The sequence below is a fragment of the Bos indicus x Bos taurus genome, chromosome 3, assembly GCF_003369695.1.
Source record: "Bos indicus x Bos taurus breed Angus x Brahman F1 hybrid chromosome 3, Bos_hybrid_MaternalHap_v2.0, whole genome shotgun sequence".
Taxonomy (NCBI): domain Eukaryota; kingdom Metazoa; phylum Chordata; class Mammalia; order Artiodactyla; family Bovidae; genus Bos; species Bos indicus x Bos taurus.
The window spans coordinates 36109485-36126413 of NC_040078.1; the positions used below are offsets into that span (position 1 = coordinate 36109485).

Below are 16929 nucleotides of genomic sequence, written 5' to 3' on the forward strand. Positions count from 1 at the left end.
GTTCTCAGGATGTTTGGCCAGACACAATCGAGAGCAAACTTGTAAGACTGTTTGATGCAGTACTTGCTGCAGCTGAATATTTTAGAAAGATGCAGAAATGTTTCTATTCCTTTGGGGATGCCAGTTCTGGGGAGAAATGCTCATTGCAGCTATACAAACCTCTCCAAGCAAGACCATTATGAGATCCTATTTCCCTCATGAAGATGTTTTCTATTACCTAACATTTGGATGCTTAAAATTCCGGCTCTTTATCATTTTGTGATTTAAAAAGTTTTGAGGTGCTGCCAGGTGAGTCACTTTCTATTCCACTGCTGTAAAATGGGAACTGCTTAGAGAAGATTTTTAAATTGCTCACTGGAATAAGATTTTTGAAGTTGAAAATACCTGAACACCAAGGGATGTCCATTAGTATATTGTCAAATGTTTTTTTCCCCCGTGTTTCTTATTGTAATGTTCAAATACCTTGCTTTTGGTTCTCTACAGACAACTAAAGAATTTAATAACCAGTTATCTGCATTGAAAAGGCTATGAGTAAGTCATGAGAAATCTTTCAAGTGCTTAAGAAACTAAGACAGGAAGGCTACAATTCATTTCATGAAAGGTGGGTTTCTTTGGCATCTGTAAGTGCTGAATCAATGAATGCAATTTAATCACAGCAGTGATGGTTGCCTGTAAACCACAGGAATGACAGTCAGATTATGCTCAGAAAAATTGTCTAGACATGTCTTGGTAGCTTTTCAGTGTTCCTTGTGAAGTGACAACTATTGTGTAAAGAGTATTTCTACCTTTAAAACTGAGCTCAGAAGTTATTACTTCCCTTCCTTCTTCATCTCCCTGATGTGAATTAGCCCGCGTTCTTTGTGATGCATACCTCTTTGTGCAGGCTTCTGTGAGCAACAACTTATCACCTTCTCTGTGTGACTGTGTGTTAGCCTGAGACCTCTGAGAGGTAAGTGTCAGGTCTGTATCTCTACTGTCTGTCCAGGATGATGCCTAGCACAGAAAAGTTGCTCAGTGCATATGTGAACAAAAATTTATTGCATGTTTCCAAAGTGTCTATCAGAGTGAAAATACCACTTTTGGTCATAGGATGATCTTTTCCCCTGTAAAATGTTCCACTGAGACATTTCTCAGAGTCCACTATTCATAAATACTTTTGCTGTCTTTGGAAGTTTCCTCCATTCTGAGAGCAAGAATGTACAATGTACAAGATATGCCCCTCACCACTTTGCCTTCCGCGAAACTTGGATGTCAGCTTCATGCTCAACGGATAAATTCATTTAATGTTTGGCTTATTTTCTTTCTATTATTTTTTTTCTCACACCTTCTTTTTATATTCATGTTTGTATACACTTATTTTTGTCTTTTTTCCTAAGCCAATCAGGGGGAAATGCAGATTTTGTGGGCCCAAAGCAAATACAAATCAGGGAGCTCTCTTTGAGAATGTTAATTTCAAAGTATAAAACCATACTAGTTCAGATGGTAAAGAATCTGCCTGCAATGCAGGAGACCAGGGTTCAGTCCCTGGGTCAGGAAAATCCCCTGGAGAAGGGAATGGCAACCCACTCCAGTATTCTTGCCTTGAGAATTCCACGGACAGAGGAACCTGGTGGGCTACAGTCTATGGGGTCACAGAGTCGGACACCACTGAATGACTAACACACACATAATATATAATTTCACCAGACATGAAATTAATGTTTTTATAGCTTAGAAGGAGTCTAGTGAGGGACCCTGTAATTTAAGCTTCATTAGCTTAAATCTATCTCTGAAATAATCTGAAAAACATTTGGGAAAGACAGATGATAGGTAGATAGGAAGGAAGGAAAAAAGGAAGATATCAGATAAGCTAATTCAGAAAGAGTGATAAAAAATGGAGAGTTGAAACGGAGCTAAGAAATAATCTTACTCAGCCCTTTCACTTTACAGAAGAGGAAACGGAAGGCACAAATAGAAGCAAAGGCTTCATCCTATTTGACCCCTTTATAGTCAACACTGGCCCAGGTAATTCCTAATCCCTGTCTACTGAGACATTGCTAAATTTATATTGAGGAAATCAAACTCAGGTACGAACAAGTTTTAAGGGAAGGTTCTGCAATATGTGATATATGAGCTTAGGACTTCTGCTTCTTCCAGAATAGAAATGCTCCTTCAGTCAGAGACACACATAAACACTGAGTAAGCCAAAGGACCAAAAGACGCTGAAGGTGCTAAGCTTGCTGTTGTTCAGCTGCTCAGTTGTGGCCGACTCTTTGTAACCCTATAGACTGCAGCAGGCCAGGCTCCTCTGTCCTTCACTATCTCCCGAGATAAGCTTGTAGGTACTTGCAATCTTTCCCTCCTCAATCAGTCCTCCCCACTACCATATTTATTTACAATTTTTCTTTTTACGGAATTCTACTGCAGTTGGGGCATGAGAACCTGGTGAAATTATACAATTTGTTATTTTCTCCTTCCTCCTCCTCCTGCTCCCTGCATCCTCCTCCTCCTACTTTTTCCCTTCTTCCTTCTTCTCCTCTACCCCTCCTCCTTCTTCTTCTTTCTCCTCTCTCCCTCCCTTTCTCCTTCTCCTCTTTCTTCTTTCAATTATACTAACTTTTCCACCAAGTATGTGGCTAAAGGGGACATAGTTAACCTTGAGAAAGTCAACATAATGGAGTCCTCAAAAATAAACATTGATTTTTCAAAGCGGATGAATTCAGTGCTTAAAAGCCATAACTCTTTTTGAGAATCAATGCAAGATTCAGCAGCTATTCACCAAGAAGAAGGCAGAAAGGATAAGGATTCAGCATACTTTACACTGAGAAAAAATATTACCATTGTCGTCTTAGGTGGTTTGACAAAGGCCTATCAAGAAAATGACTAGATCTCCTTATAGCCAGGCTGCAGGAACTGGGAGCTCTAATTCCAAAAAGCCCAACTGAAAAAGAGGGAGGAGATGACTAAGAAAACATTCTACGGCCTCACTTGTATTCTAAAGGATGTTCTACTTCCAACATCCATTCAACCCTGCCTCCTGGTCCAACTGCTGATGATAAGGGGTGCAGTGAGTTGTCTCCCAGAAATTTGAAAGTGAAGAAACTAAGATTGCCCTCACAGAATTATACGGTAGAAACCAATACATAAACAATCCAATCAAAGATGGTTAAGTCATCTTAGAGCAGCTGAAGGGCTCTGGGACCTGAGTGTATATGACAGATTTGACAGAGGTGATATTAGTTCACTATATCTGAGACCTGGAAGAAAAGCTAGTCAGAAGGTAAAGCCTACAAAAAAGAACATCTTCAGGCATGCGGTGGCAGTACTGGCCTAGCACTGTCTCAGGAACATGGAAGAGTAGCCTGTAAACTTTCAGACCTTCAGTGTCCTCTTGGCATTAGGGAGGCTGACCCTGTGGTAGGACGGATGTGTTAGGATGTTTCAGCCTGATGTCATTAGCATTCCAGTTATTTAAATTTCCTGATCTCATGCTTACTTACCAAGCACCCTTCTGATTGTTATCTGGCTTTACAAGGAGACTTAATTACAGGGGAGAGAATACACTGATCATAAGGCCTTAAATAATCTGCATATTGTATCACTTATTTCATATTGTGGATGAATAAGTTGACATTTGGATGCAATTTATCTCTCCATATAGTTGCTATCTCCAAAGAGAGAATTTGCTGTTTAAACTGGGATGGGCCTATGTGTTAGATTTCAGTGGAATTATAGTGATCATAACAGCTGACTTCATCGTGTGCTTAGTACGTGACTGCCACTAGTTTAATATCTTATATGCATTAATTTGCTTAACTTTTGTAACAACCCTACGATATTAATACTCTGGTTTATTTACCACTGGGGAAAAAATTCAAGCACGAAAAGTTACAGTCAGTTGGGAAGGAGACTGAGACTGGAATACAGAGGTCCAGGATCCAGAGCTTGGGCCTCTAATAACCACTCTATACTGTTGCTAAACTTACTTTGCTATGCTAAGTCACTTCAGTCATGTCCGACTCTGTGCGACCCCATAGACAGCAGCCCACCAGGCTCCCCCATCCCTGGGATTCTCCAGGCAAGAACACTGGAGTGGGTTGCCATTTCCTTCTCCAATGGATGGAAGTGAAAAGTGAAATAGGCCCCCTCTTTTATCTCTGGTGTGTACGTGCATGCTCAGTCGTGTCTGACTCTTTGCAGCCCCATGGACTGTGGCCCACCAGGCTTCTCTGTCCATGGGATTTCCCAGGCAAGAATACTGGAGTGGGTTGCCATTTCCTCCTCCAGGGGATCTTCCCAACCCAGGGATCAAACCTGTGTCACTTACGTCTCCTCCATTGGCAGGTGGGTTCTTTACCACCTGGGAAGCCCCTCTTATTTTTAATCCTCAAAAAAAAAAAAAAAAATCTCTGAAGACACAAAACTTTTTTTCCCAAAGTTTACCTGGATCACAACATAATATGATCTGAACTCATTTGGTGACAAAACCTGATTGAAAGGGGTATGAATGTGGTCTTCTCCTTTATCCCACTGAGTTAAAATAATCATAGGTTTGCTGCAGAAATATTAAAATATTTGATTAAATAGGGCTACCTGATGTTCTACTGTGGGTATTGGTATATATACACTGTATTACTTTTTAAATTTAAACCAAAAATTTAATTCCAAATCAGCTCTGGTCCCATAATCATCGGATAAGGGACTGTGGACTAGTTGTTGTACATTAATAACTCAGTAGGTATTTGTTTTTATATATTGGCCATACGGTTCGTGGAAGTAACACTCTGACAGATGCTCTCTTACTGTGGTGACAGAATTGGATTTTGTCTGGTGACCAGAGCCCAACAGTGGTCAAGTCACCAAGGCTGTGAATGCCACTTAGTTGTTTATTTGCTCAGTCGTGTCCGACTCTTTGGACCCCATGGACTGTAGCCCTCCAGACTCCTCTGTCCATGGGATTTCCCAGGCAAGAATACTGGAGTCAGTTGCTATTTCCTTCTCCAGGGGATCTTTCCAACCCAGGGATTGACCCTGTGTCTCTTGTACCCCCTTCATTGGCAGGTGGATTCTCTACCACTGAACTGCCTGGAAGACATTTAGGGAGGCCTCTAACAACCAGCTAGCCAACATGCCGTCTCTAGATAGGTGGATGGGTCATTAGCACCCATGAAAAATGAGTGATTCTTCTTTCTCTTGGTTTTTCTCTAAATCTCAGTTGATCTCTTCCTGGGGGAGAGTGAAGGCCCTTGTGTTACAGTTGCTGAACTGTGAAGGTCACATACGCCAGGGGACATGGGAAGATGCATGGGAGGCCAATGCGTCCACAGGCACATTTCAGGGCTATGTAGGTTTACTTATTCATTCATCAAATAATTAATTCCACAAACATTTATGAAGGCCAAGAATAAAATACGGTCCTATTCTTAAATTGCTAACATTTTGGTTCCTGAAGTCAGAATGTCCTGAGTTTAAATCTTGCTCTGTCACGTATTCACTGTGGGATTCGGGGGAAACCTACATTATTGATCTTTATGTGCCTATGTTTCCTTATCTATAAAATGGGGACAAAAACACTACACCTTCCATGGGAACACTGGAAAGATTTATTGCAAGAAAGTACGTAAAGCACTTTATAAAATATAAAAGGCTATGGTAAGCTTAATAAATACAGCTACCACTATAATAATTATTATTATAATTTTGATTATAGTTGACCAGTTGTAAGTGTCCAAAAATTATCAAGAATCTAGAGAGAGAGAATGTGGAGTATTCTCCAGTATTCTTGCCTAGAGAGTCCTGTGCACAGAGGAGCCTGGTGGGCTGCCGTCTATGGGGTCACACAGAGTTGGACACAACTGAAACAACTTAGTAGCAGCAGCTAAATGTTAAATGTTAAATGTTAAAAAAGATACTTTTCCCTAGTATTGATCAGACTCCACATCTAGAATATGAAAATAGTGGCATCTACATTACAAAACTGTTGAGTTTGAAATGAACTAATGCATGTAAAGCACTTAGGAAATCGTCTGGATAATGACACACATGTGTACACTTGGGAAAATATAAATCGGTCAATGCAAATTTAATACCAGGGAAAATAACAGAACTATCATCAAATTACTTTCCATCACTCAGAGGAGCCCTAGGTATTGTATAACAATTCAGGTTGGATTTCTGAACAAACAAATAATGTCAATGTCAGACCAATTTAATTTTCTTTCTTTGAAGAATATTAGACTGTGTAGGTAAGAGGAAAGTAAAAGACTGAATACAGCTGAACTAGCTGGGCTTTCTGTCTGTCTCCATGACATTTCTATCTGTAAACTGAGGAAATTATTTACAGCAGCAAGTCCCCAAAAGAGTGTTTTTAAGTGTTTTTTTAAGTGTTTTTAAGTGTTTTTAAGTTTTTAAGTGTTCCGTGAAAAATACAGTTTGGAAAACACAGGATAAAATACATTATTTTGGGTGCTCAAATTTTTTAATAAGATAATGTGAATACCTAGGGCTTCCCTGGTGGCTCAGCGGTTAAAAAAACTCTCCTGCCAAGCATGAGATGCGGGTTTGATCCCTGGGTCAGGAAGATAACCTGGAGGAGAAAATGGCAACCCACTCTAGTATTCTTGCCTGGAGAATCCCATGGACAGAGGAGCCTGGAGGGTTACAGTCCATAGGGTTGCAAAGAGTAGGACATGACTGAGTAACTAAGCATACACATACACACACGCACACACACACACACACACACACACACACACACACACACACAGTGTGAATATCTAAGAGTCAGTAAAATGTACAGAATTTTCAAAAGTTTTTGAGCCATGGAATTCTTTTAAAGGTCATAAGACACAGTTTGGCAATCAGAGGTATAGATAATATAATCTTTTTTGAAATAATAGTTCCCAAAGGTTAATTAAGTTTTCAGCATCTGTATGTAGGGATTAGAATTTCACTCATGAGCTGGACAAGGAGAATCGAGATAATCATGATTAAGCATGAAGTTGGACAGATTTTCTATCTATTTGGAAGACACAAATGAAATTGAAAGGACATTCAAAATAGAATTCTATTAAAAATAGAATGAAGATCAATAGGGAGAAAGAAAGATGTCTTACAGATAAAACATAAGCTTTGTAGAAAAATATGAAATATATTGATACACATAATATGTACATATGGCTTTAAAGAACTAAGAAAACCTACTGAGTCTTCTAAAAGCACAATGAATAGAAATATTATCATAAGAGTCATTACTTCTGCCTCTGCTGAGTCTATAATAATGGAAAATGATTGGATGGCAGTATTTTAGAGGGCTGGAGCTCTATATTCTTCTCTCCTGGCTCTATAAGCTCCATATAAAAATGACCTTGGCGTTGCTCCAGAATTTAGGACTTCCAAGCCTAGGATTCCAGCAAGGTCTCAGTTAAAGGATCTTCTGAGTGATAGGCTGAGAGTCTTTGCAGGGAGATCTTAAAATTTCCTGATGCGAAGAAGCTCTCCTAGTTTTTATGCTAAGAGTGGGCAGGTACTGATCTTCCTGTTCAAAAATAATCCTGGCTGCTTGAGATTCTGCTAAATCCAGAGATTATCCAATATGAGTGTTATTTCTAGGTTACTGAAGAGTTGGTGTTGAGGAATCAGAGACTGTAACCATTCCATTTTACTTAGGTTCTGTATTCTTGTATTAAAATACAGCTGATCCTAAGTGTTCCTCTTGAGGACTGGTTTGTACCAGCTACAGTCATGTATGTGTGTAAGTGCATGCACGTGGTGAGTGTGTGCATGTATGCATGTGTGCAAAAAAACGCCAATATGACATGAAAATCCTAACACAGTGCTAGAAGTCCTGTGTTTGGCTTAAACTTCCACACTAAAAAAACAGGACTTACAGGTACAAGACTTGAAAATCTTATCATATGAGAAATGGAGTGGATGATGTTAACCTGGACAATAAAGGACTCTGAGGCTAATATAGTGTTTTAAGACTTAAAAAGAAAAAGTGGTTGGAAATTAGGACACATTTAATATTGATGTTAAGAAATATGTTTTACAACAATTAAAACTGTAAAATAATTGACAAGTCTGCCTTATGAAGAAAATCTTAAAAATAAATTATTTTTGAACACTTATTTTGTGACAGGTGTTATGCCAACCACATCACATGCATTAGCTTATTCACTTCTCTCAAAATTTCTATGAGGTAAAAACTATTATTATCCTCACATTACAGATGGGAAACCAAGTGTTGGAGAGGTCAATACTTTACTTTTTCAAGGTTACTTTTTCAACCTAGTGAATGGACAAACTAGTATTTGATCCTGGAACCCGTGTACTAAACCACTAAGTTGCTTACTTTCACCCTTGGACATTTGCTAGCAGTCTGATGTGGCAGAGATTTTGTTTAAAGTGGTTCTTTTCATTGCAAGACTGGACCATTGCAGATTATTTTAAAATCTTTAAGCTAGCTTCCTCTATATTGAGAGTTGAAAAACTGAATTGAACCTCCTTGGACATTTTGTCCATCTGTCACCTTCCTATTTTAACAGAGATGGGGAAAAGTCTAGAGAAGGTCAGTAAAAGCTAAGGGATGGATAGACAATAGAATCCACAAGGCAAACTGAAAGAGGTTGCACTTTGACCTGGGTGAACTCGTGGTCTGCAATATGCATAATATTAGGGGTATATAAGTCATTTCCATAGAGACTATAACAAGAAATTCATTACACTGAAAAAGTTTAGCTGGCACAGAAGGTATTTCCAGTGAAATATCTTGAAATAAGCAAGACTTTGTAACACAGTTATGGGTAGGAAAAAACAGGGCTGTGTTAGAACAGAAGCCAATGCCTTCAACAGCAGTGTGTCCCAGCTGCCTTTCTAGAAGCCTCGACAAGTTGCTCATCCCTGAGGATGAGCCAGAATGCTAGCAAGTGTTTTGAACATTGTTCTCTTCCTTTCTGTCCCACTAAAGAAGACAGGGTATTAAAAAGCAAAGACATCACTTTGCCGACAAAGTCTATTTAGTCAAAGCTATGGTTTTTCCAGTAGTCACGTATGGATGTGAGAGTTGGACTGTAAAGAAGGTAGAGTGCCAAACAATTGCCAAAGAATTTCAAACTGTGGTGCTGGAGAAGACTCTTGAAAGTCTTTTAGACAGCAAGGAGATCAAACTAGTCAATCCTAAAGGAAATCAACCTTGAATATTCATTGGAAGAACCATTGCTCAAGCTGAAGCTCCAATATTTTTGATGTGAAGAGTCACTCACTGGAAAAGACCCTGATGCCGGGAAAGGTTGAAGGCGGGAGGAGAAGGGGACAACAGAGGATGAAATGGTTGGATGATATCACCAACTCTATGGGCATGAGTTTGAGTAAGCTCCAGGAGTTGGTGATGGACAGGGGAGCCTGACATGCTGCAGTCCATGGGGTCTCAAAGAGTCAGATGTGACTGAGCGACTGAACTGAAATGAGCTGATGGCTCTCAGCAATTGAGGAAACCCCCACAGAGTTTCCATTAATAAAGCCACCTTGAAAAAAAAATTCAACATTTCTTCTCAACAGAGCTTTATGTATTAATTTTAGGAGCTAGACTGTCATTTTTTTTCTTTAACACAGAAAGAAACTGAATACCCTCAACAAAGAGGTGCTTTTTTAACCTTTGAAGGATTTTCTTCCCTGCTTCATAAAAATTTTATCATAATTTTATGCCCCCATTCTTTATGGCTTGTTACTTGGTCCATTACTCTTATACTTAACTTGATAAGGTCCTGGTTCCTATGATATTAGTTTTTAGGTTTTGGTTTCTCACAGGAGCTGCTTTGAAGTGCCTGGTAACATTGGCAGCCTTAGACAGAGCTGGTGGCTTTTCAACTTATTCTCCCTCTGCTCACTGTTCTGCTGCTTCTGTTACTTCATACTTGAATGGGTGTAATTCTCAACCTCACCCTTCTCTACTTTTAAAAGAGATCAAACCTTGGGCTCTTGTGAGTGGCTAATTGGTCCATGGATGGGATTGGGCAGTTCATTCTGGAAGTAATCACTTCTCTCCTTGAGTGTGTCAGGACATGTCTTCTTCGGGAGGTTCATGGATTTCAGAGGGGCGCCCACATGAATGGGAACGCGGCATCTCTCACAGTTCCTGTGCACACAGATAATGCCTGTGCTCTTTTCACATGCACACACACATTCTTTTTCTTATTGTGGTCCCTGCAGCTCTAGAGTCATGGTCTTTATCAAAAGGTGGCCTCTCCTAAGAGGATACATGCCAGGCATGACCTCAACTGTTGGAATTTGGAAAAAGCCAACCATTTCACTGGACAAAGTTAGGCTGTAGCTAAATATAGAGAAGGAAGCATCTTTTAGACAAAGCATCTCTTAGGTTGCCCAGTATGGGAAATGGGATTATAAACATGTAGAGAATTTCTATGGTTAAAATTAAGCCAGAGTTCAGATTTTTGAATGGCTTTGTTATTTTAGAAATAACTAATAATTTAGAAATTAATTTGGGGAAGGAAAAAAAAGCTCCTGTTTCATCCATTTAGACAAAATTTCTTCTGTGGTTTTACATCATTTCCAAACACACTGATGTCAATGTTGGAAGACTGAATTTAACAGATGATCCAAGTGCTGAAATGTGCTTACAAGTGGCAAAATAGAGAGTAAAGTTTCGGCTGCATTTTGAAGAGGAATGAGACTACCAGAAAAGGAGTGCAAGCACAATTGCAAGTGAAATCGAGAGGAACTCTCAGCTCTTCGTGCAGAGAATACGGTGTTACCAAGCAAAAGTTACTCACAGGTATTTGCAGTGCCTTTGGGGATGGGGAGATACGAGCCTGGACTCCAAGGTCGGCCCTGATAATTCTTCTTGCATTTCCCACAGTCTGGACCTGTAGTGTTGTGCTCACATTCACAGGTCAGTTTGCTGTTGTCATACACGCACACAGTGGCATGGAGATTGCATTTGCACCTAGGCAGAGGGAAGACAAGAGTTCATTAAGTCAAACTGATCTTGGAGATCACTGAGGCTTTACCCAACTATCTCCTAGAGTTGTGGTTCTCACAGTCGGCAGTGCTTGAGTGCTACCTAAAGACTTGCTAAAATGTAGATTTGTAGGCCCCACCCTCAGAATCTTTTTAACAAGTGTCTTTGAGGGTGGATGTGGGGTTATGATACAGCCTGACCTCATACCACGCTTTGCGGAATCCTAATACCAGTCAGTTCAGTGGGGTCTGAGGCTCCCCTAAGACAACTGTACTCAGAAATCAAGGGTTTCCCAAAAGATATGAAAAATTTTGCCACTAATGAGAGGCTTTTCTGTGCTATTATCAAATCTACAACAACACATCTGGGTTTGAAGAACAATGTCATCTTCTGTTTTTCCTTAAACCAGAAGGACAATTCTTCTTTGTTTAAAAAGAAATATAAGCACTGATACAATTTACTATTCAGATATATTTTATAAATCCCAATAGCTTACAATCAGATATTTTCATTTGGGGCAATAAAATGGCATTCTCAGGCCAAGATTTTTTCCACCAAGGCCTCTACCCAACCTGAGTAATCCTCAGCTTTCCTGTGTGCTGTGCTTAGTCACTCAGTCATGTCCAACTCTTTGGGACCCCATGGACTGTAGCCCACTAGGCTCCTCTGTTCATGGGGATTCTTCAGGCAAGAATACTGGAGTGGGTTGCCATGTCCTCCTTCAGCGGATCTTCCTAACCCAGGTATAGGATCCAGGTTTCCAGCATTGCAGGCAGATTCTTTACCATCTGAGCCACCAGGGAAGCCCTCAGATTTCCTACTCATGTAAAATAATCACTAAGGTCTTGCATAAATGGGTCAAATGATTCAGGAAAAAAAAAAAGGTGCTTAGAACACTAGAAAAACCTATGTGTGGCAGGGGTTTGAGGTCATTAGCCAAGGTCTTCCCTTTGGTGCCCGTGAATAAAACTGTGATATATGAGAGGCAACAATGGAATATGCAATTTTCACAAAAATACATTCGCATATCCAAAGTCTCTGACTGTAAAATTGCAAAGTCAGACTTGATATTCGTTGAGGCAGCAGGTTATAAACTATAACATACAAAACACAAGCTGCACCCTCTGGAGAAGTTAAACCCAGGATGACAGAATGTCTATGATCAGAGGTCAGAACAATGTATATGCGAAGAGAAGTGTCCATACAAAGGAAAGAACTTGGACACACAGACCTGGGGAATAAAGGGCCAAGATTTGTCAGGGTCAGGTCCTGAAAATATGTGTGTGTGTACACATCTTTAAACTAGTCTTACCTTTTCCAGGGATGAGGACAAAAATATAAAAAGTCAAATTTCACAAAGACGTTTGGTTTCTTTTTTGGCAGAAGTCATGAATTGGGAAAAGTAACAATACTCTTTCTTAGGCAAGAAAATAAGATACTTTAAGAACTGCTGTTGGTCTCTACAATGTCTGTACGTACGCATGTACGTGTGTGCTCAGTCGCTAAGTCATGTCTGACTCTTTGGGACCCTATGGACTTTAGCCCAACAGGCTCCTCTTTCCATGGGACTTCTCAGGTAAGAATACTGGAGTGGGTGGCCATTTCCTCCTCCAGGGGATCAAACCCATGTCAACTGCATCTCATGCATTGGCAGGCAGATTCTTTACCACTGAGCTACCTGGGAAGCCATGATGTCTGTACAGCAATATCTAACCTTCTTTCTTGTGCACTGATGGTCTGTTTGGAATACTGATCCATATTTATGGCAAGGAAGCAAAGGAATAGCTAAGATTATTACTGAGAGCTGTCGAGCTCCCCTCTAACTAAAAGGTATAGCTCCTAAAGCAATGGTCACCCATTGAAACCTCCCTGGGTAAGACCTAGCCTTGGCTTCCTCAGGTACAGGTACAGGTACAATTTGTAGTACCTGTAACTACACTCTGCCCTCTGCATAGTTATAATATATATAGTATGTATTATATATATATTATAATAAGCTGAAAGGCTACTATTTAAATGATAGCTATTCAGCATCAGGGGACAACAGAGGATGAGATGGTTAGATGGCATCATCGACTTGATGGACATGGGTTTGGGTGGACTCTGGGAGTTGGTGATGGACAGGGAGGCCTGGCGTGCTGTGGTTCATGGGGTTGCAAAGAGTCAGACACGACTGAGCGACTGAACTGTACTGAACTGATTCATCATCAACACATAAGTAAAATCTTTAAAATTAACACTCTTCCAATCTTTCAAAAAGAGAAAAGATTCAGTTAAGTGAAACAGACAGTATTTAATTATGAGCCAGGTCTTACAAAAATCTCCTATAGGCAGGGAGTTACTTGTGCTAAGTTGCTTTAAATAATCTTTCTCCTTCTCCATTAGCACCTTTATTTATGGCTCTGTTTATAAATATGGAATATGTTAGAAACCTAAGTGATAGAAGCACCAGCTTACATTGATTTTAGCACCTTATCTGGTGTTAAAAATTCCAAATGAGGAAATGAACAATGTGACCCCAAAGAATATGCTAGTTTCATGTGTGAAGACCAGGAATGCAAGTAGTAATTGTAAATTGGATTATATATCATGTAGCTGCTAATACTTTTATACTGGTAGTCACTCTCTGAGTCAGAGGCAATTTCTATTCTAAAAGACTTTATATTTGCTGAGAAAATACTATTGAATAACAAAAGGAAGTGAAAGAAGAATAGATGAATATTTAGTCTTATTTTTTCCAGATTTCTTTCAATTAATGGTTCATCTTCACCTGTCCAAAAACTTTTTAATCATTCAAGGCTTAACCCTATTCATAACTCTTTCCTGATATCCAGCCTACCTACTGTAGACACCGGATCTTTAAGCTTCTGATTTCCTTAAATGTTTCTGTGTGTTTGCTTTGGTTGGTTTTTATTTAAGGCTCTTTCTGCTTTTAGAATTTTTATTCATTGCATCTCTCCCATCTTAAGGAAGAAAAACATCCACCTTGTATTCTAGCCTTTTCTAGCTATGACTTTAACACTCTCTTTCCTCTTGAGTTTTCTACACTCGCCATCTCATTTTCCTCTTCTCCCACTCAATAACTGTTTCCAACTAACCAGAGCCTCTCTTGCCAAGATCACCCATAACCTCTATGGTGAAAATCCACTGTATATTTTTCCTTGCCTTATCTAACCTCTTATGAGGATTTGACTTTGTGGGACCACTCCCTTTTCCCTGACACACTCTCTCCACTGGATTCTCATGGTCATTTTCAGAACCCTCTTCTGTTGTTCTCTGTATGCGCTATTCTTTGGGTTCTGTACCAGCACAGTCAGCCTATATGACTCTCCTTGGGCACTCTTATCCAGGTTGTCCCTTCAATTTCCTCTGTAGTCCTTAACTACTTTTAAGTTATAGGCACTTTAAAGCAGATTTGCATCATTTTTTTCTCTAGAAAAAAGTAAACAAAGGCAAAATAAACTCAAACATTTGGAAACATTTTCAGTTCAGTTCAGTTCAGTTCAGTCGCTCAGTCATGTCCGACTCTTTGCGACCCCATGAATCGCAGCACGCCAGGCCTCCCTGTCCATCACCAACTCCCGGAGTTCACTCAGACTCACGTCCATCGAGTCGGTGATGCCAGCCAGCCATCTCATCCTCTGTCATCCCCTTCTCCTCCTGCCCCCAATCCCTCCCAGCATCAGAGTCTTTTCCAATGAGTCAACTCTTCGCATGAGGTGGCCAAAGTACTGGAGTTTCAGGAAACATTTTAGGAGAATCAAATTCTCTGTTACCCATAGGAATCCACAGAACTCTCTCCTTTCATTATCACTAGGTAAAGATTATCTGATTAATATATTGATAAGTCCCTGGTACTGTAATCTCAATCATGCATCTCCCTCTCCTGGGCACGTCAAACTCAGCATATCCAAAATGGAATTATTTGGCTTTGCTCCCCGACAAAGGTGAGAGAGTGAAAAAGCTGGCTTAAACTTCAATATTCGAAAAACTAAGATCACAGCATCTGGTCCCATCACTTCATGGCAAACATATGAGGAAAAAATGGAAACACTGACAGACTTTATTTTCTTGTGCTCCAAAATCGCTGTGGATGGTGACTGAAGCCATGAAATGAAAAGACACTTGCTCCCTGGAAGAAAAGCTATGACAAACCTAGACAGCATGTTGAAAAGCTGAGACATCACTTTGCTGACAAAGGTCCATCTAGTCAAAGCTACAGTGTATCCAGTAGTCATGTACAGACATGAGAGTTGGGTCACACAGAAGGCTGAGCACCGAAGAATTGATGCTTTTGTATTGTGGTGCTGGAGAAGACTCTTGAGCATCCCTTGGATGGCAAGGAGATCAAACCAGTTAATCCTAAAGGTCCTGAATATTCACTGGAAGGACTGATGCTGAAGCTCCAATACTTTGGCCACCTGATGTGAAGAAGTGATTCATTGGAAAAGACTCTGATGGTGGGAAAGATTGAGGGCTGGAGGAGTAGGGAGAGGAAGATGATGAGATGGTTGGATGGCATCATCGACCCAATGGACATAAGTTTGAGCAAACTCCAGGAGATAGTGAAGGACAGGGAAGCCTGGTGTGCTGCAGTTCATGGGGTCATAAAGAGTCAGACACGACTGAGTGATTGAGCAACAACCACCACCTACTCTTTCTTGTGTATTTTAGTCTCAGTGTCTTGTATCACCTTCTAGTCAGCTGGTGAAGAACAACCACTCCCACTCCCTTTCCTATCACATCTAATCTGTCCTTACTCCATCTCTCACCAAGTTCTGATAGTCCTCCTCTTTTATGATAACTCTCAAAATATAAACAGTTCTAGCCATGGTCACTTCCCTGTTAACATCACCATCATCGTTCATCTGGCTTATTCCAATGGCTTCTAAAGAGAACTTACTGCCTACTGCCTCCACTCATACTCCTCTTTCAGCCCAATCTCATCACAATAGTCAAACACTCATTTACACAAAAATATTTGGGTCACTTTGGCTTAGAACCACTGAAAGAGTTCCCTTTATTCTCAGAATAGAGTCCAAGATCTTTAACATGGCCTACCAGTTCCTTTGAAATCTATCTTGTGTTCCTTCTCCATTCTTATCTGCACCACTTACCAATTCTACAATCAGTTCTTCCAACTTTGCCTTCAGGTAAACTTTTAAGCTGTTCCATCTGGCTAGAACATACCTCTACCTCTTTTACCTGCATAATTTTTACTATTCAGATGTCAACTTGGAAATTCTGGACCCTAGGTGGCATTTCAAAAACCATCTGCTGGTTAGAGAATGCTTCTCTGAGCCTTGCTCCTACACACAAGGCAGGGCTAGTCACATGATGAAGTCCACTCCATCTCTGCTCTAGACTTAGGCTGCATTGTAATTGTTTATTGTTCTGTCACTCTCACTGGAGTTTAAGCTCCTGGGAGCAATAGTGTATTTGCCTTATTTATTGCAACAGTCCTAGCATGAGTCAAGTTACTTGGCATGTAATAAGTGTTTAAAAAATATCTGACAAATAAACAAATAAACACCAGGTGACTAATCAACAACCAAACTTGCTGAAGGCAGGAACTTCATGTGCCTGTTCTACTATGATGAATATAGCAATGGACTAAAAATAGAGAATTAATAAGCATTGTACTAAATCAAACCCTCTAAGAGGTATGCTAAAAATTGCCTTCAACACTGGTTTTCACAACTAACCTTATATTGGGCAAAGGAACTTTGCAAAATTGGTGAGAACTTATAAGCTCAATTTAATTTGAACTCTAGATGATATGCCACATGTCTGAAAGCTAACACAAGAATATCAAGGAAAAAAAAAAACTGCCTAAGGACCCATGAGAAGAATTCAACTTAGAGAAGAGAAAAAACAACTTAGAGAAGCATTTGTGTAGCATAATTTTTCTGGAATGGGCATCTTTTGGCTTCAACTCGTTCCTGTAAGGATGGCCACCTTGGTTCAGCTGA

The 16929-nt window shown here is 40.0% G+C and overlaps 1 protein-coding gene across 10 annotated transcripts in view; it reads right to left on the bottom strand.

The window, feature by feature from the left end:
- The window catches only part of NTNG1 (netrin G1), a 369174-nt gene that overhangs the window by 82920 nt on the left and 269325 nt on the right, over positions 1-16929 (bottom strand). For all 10 annotated transcript variants that reach the window (XM_027536349.1, XM_027536357.1, XM_027536358.1 and 7 more), the window contains exon 4: positions 10770-10942. In XM_027536349.1, coding sequence (XP_027392150.1) covers positions 10770-10942 — 173 coding nt within the window. The remainder of the gene's footprint in view (positions 1-10769; positions 10943-16929) is intronic.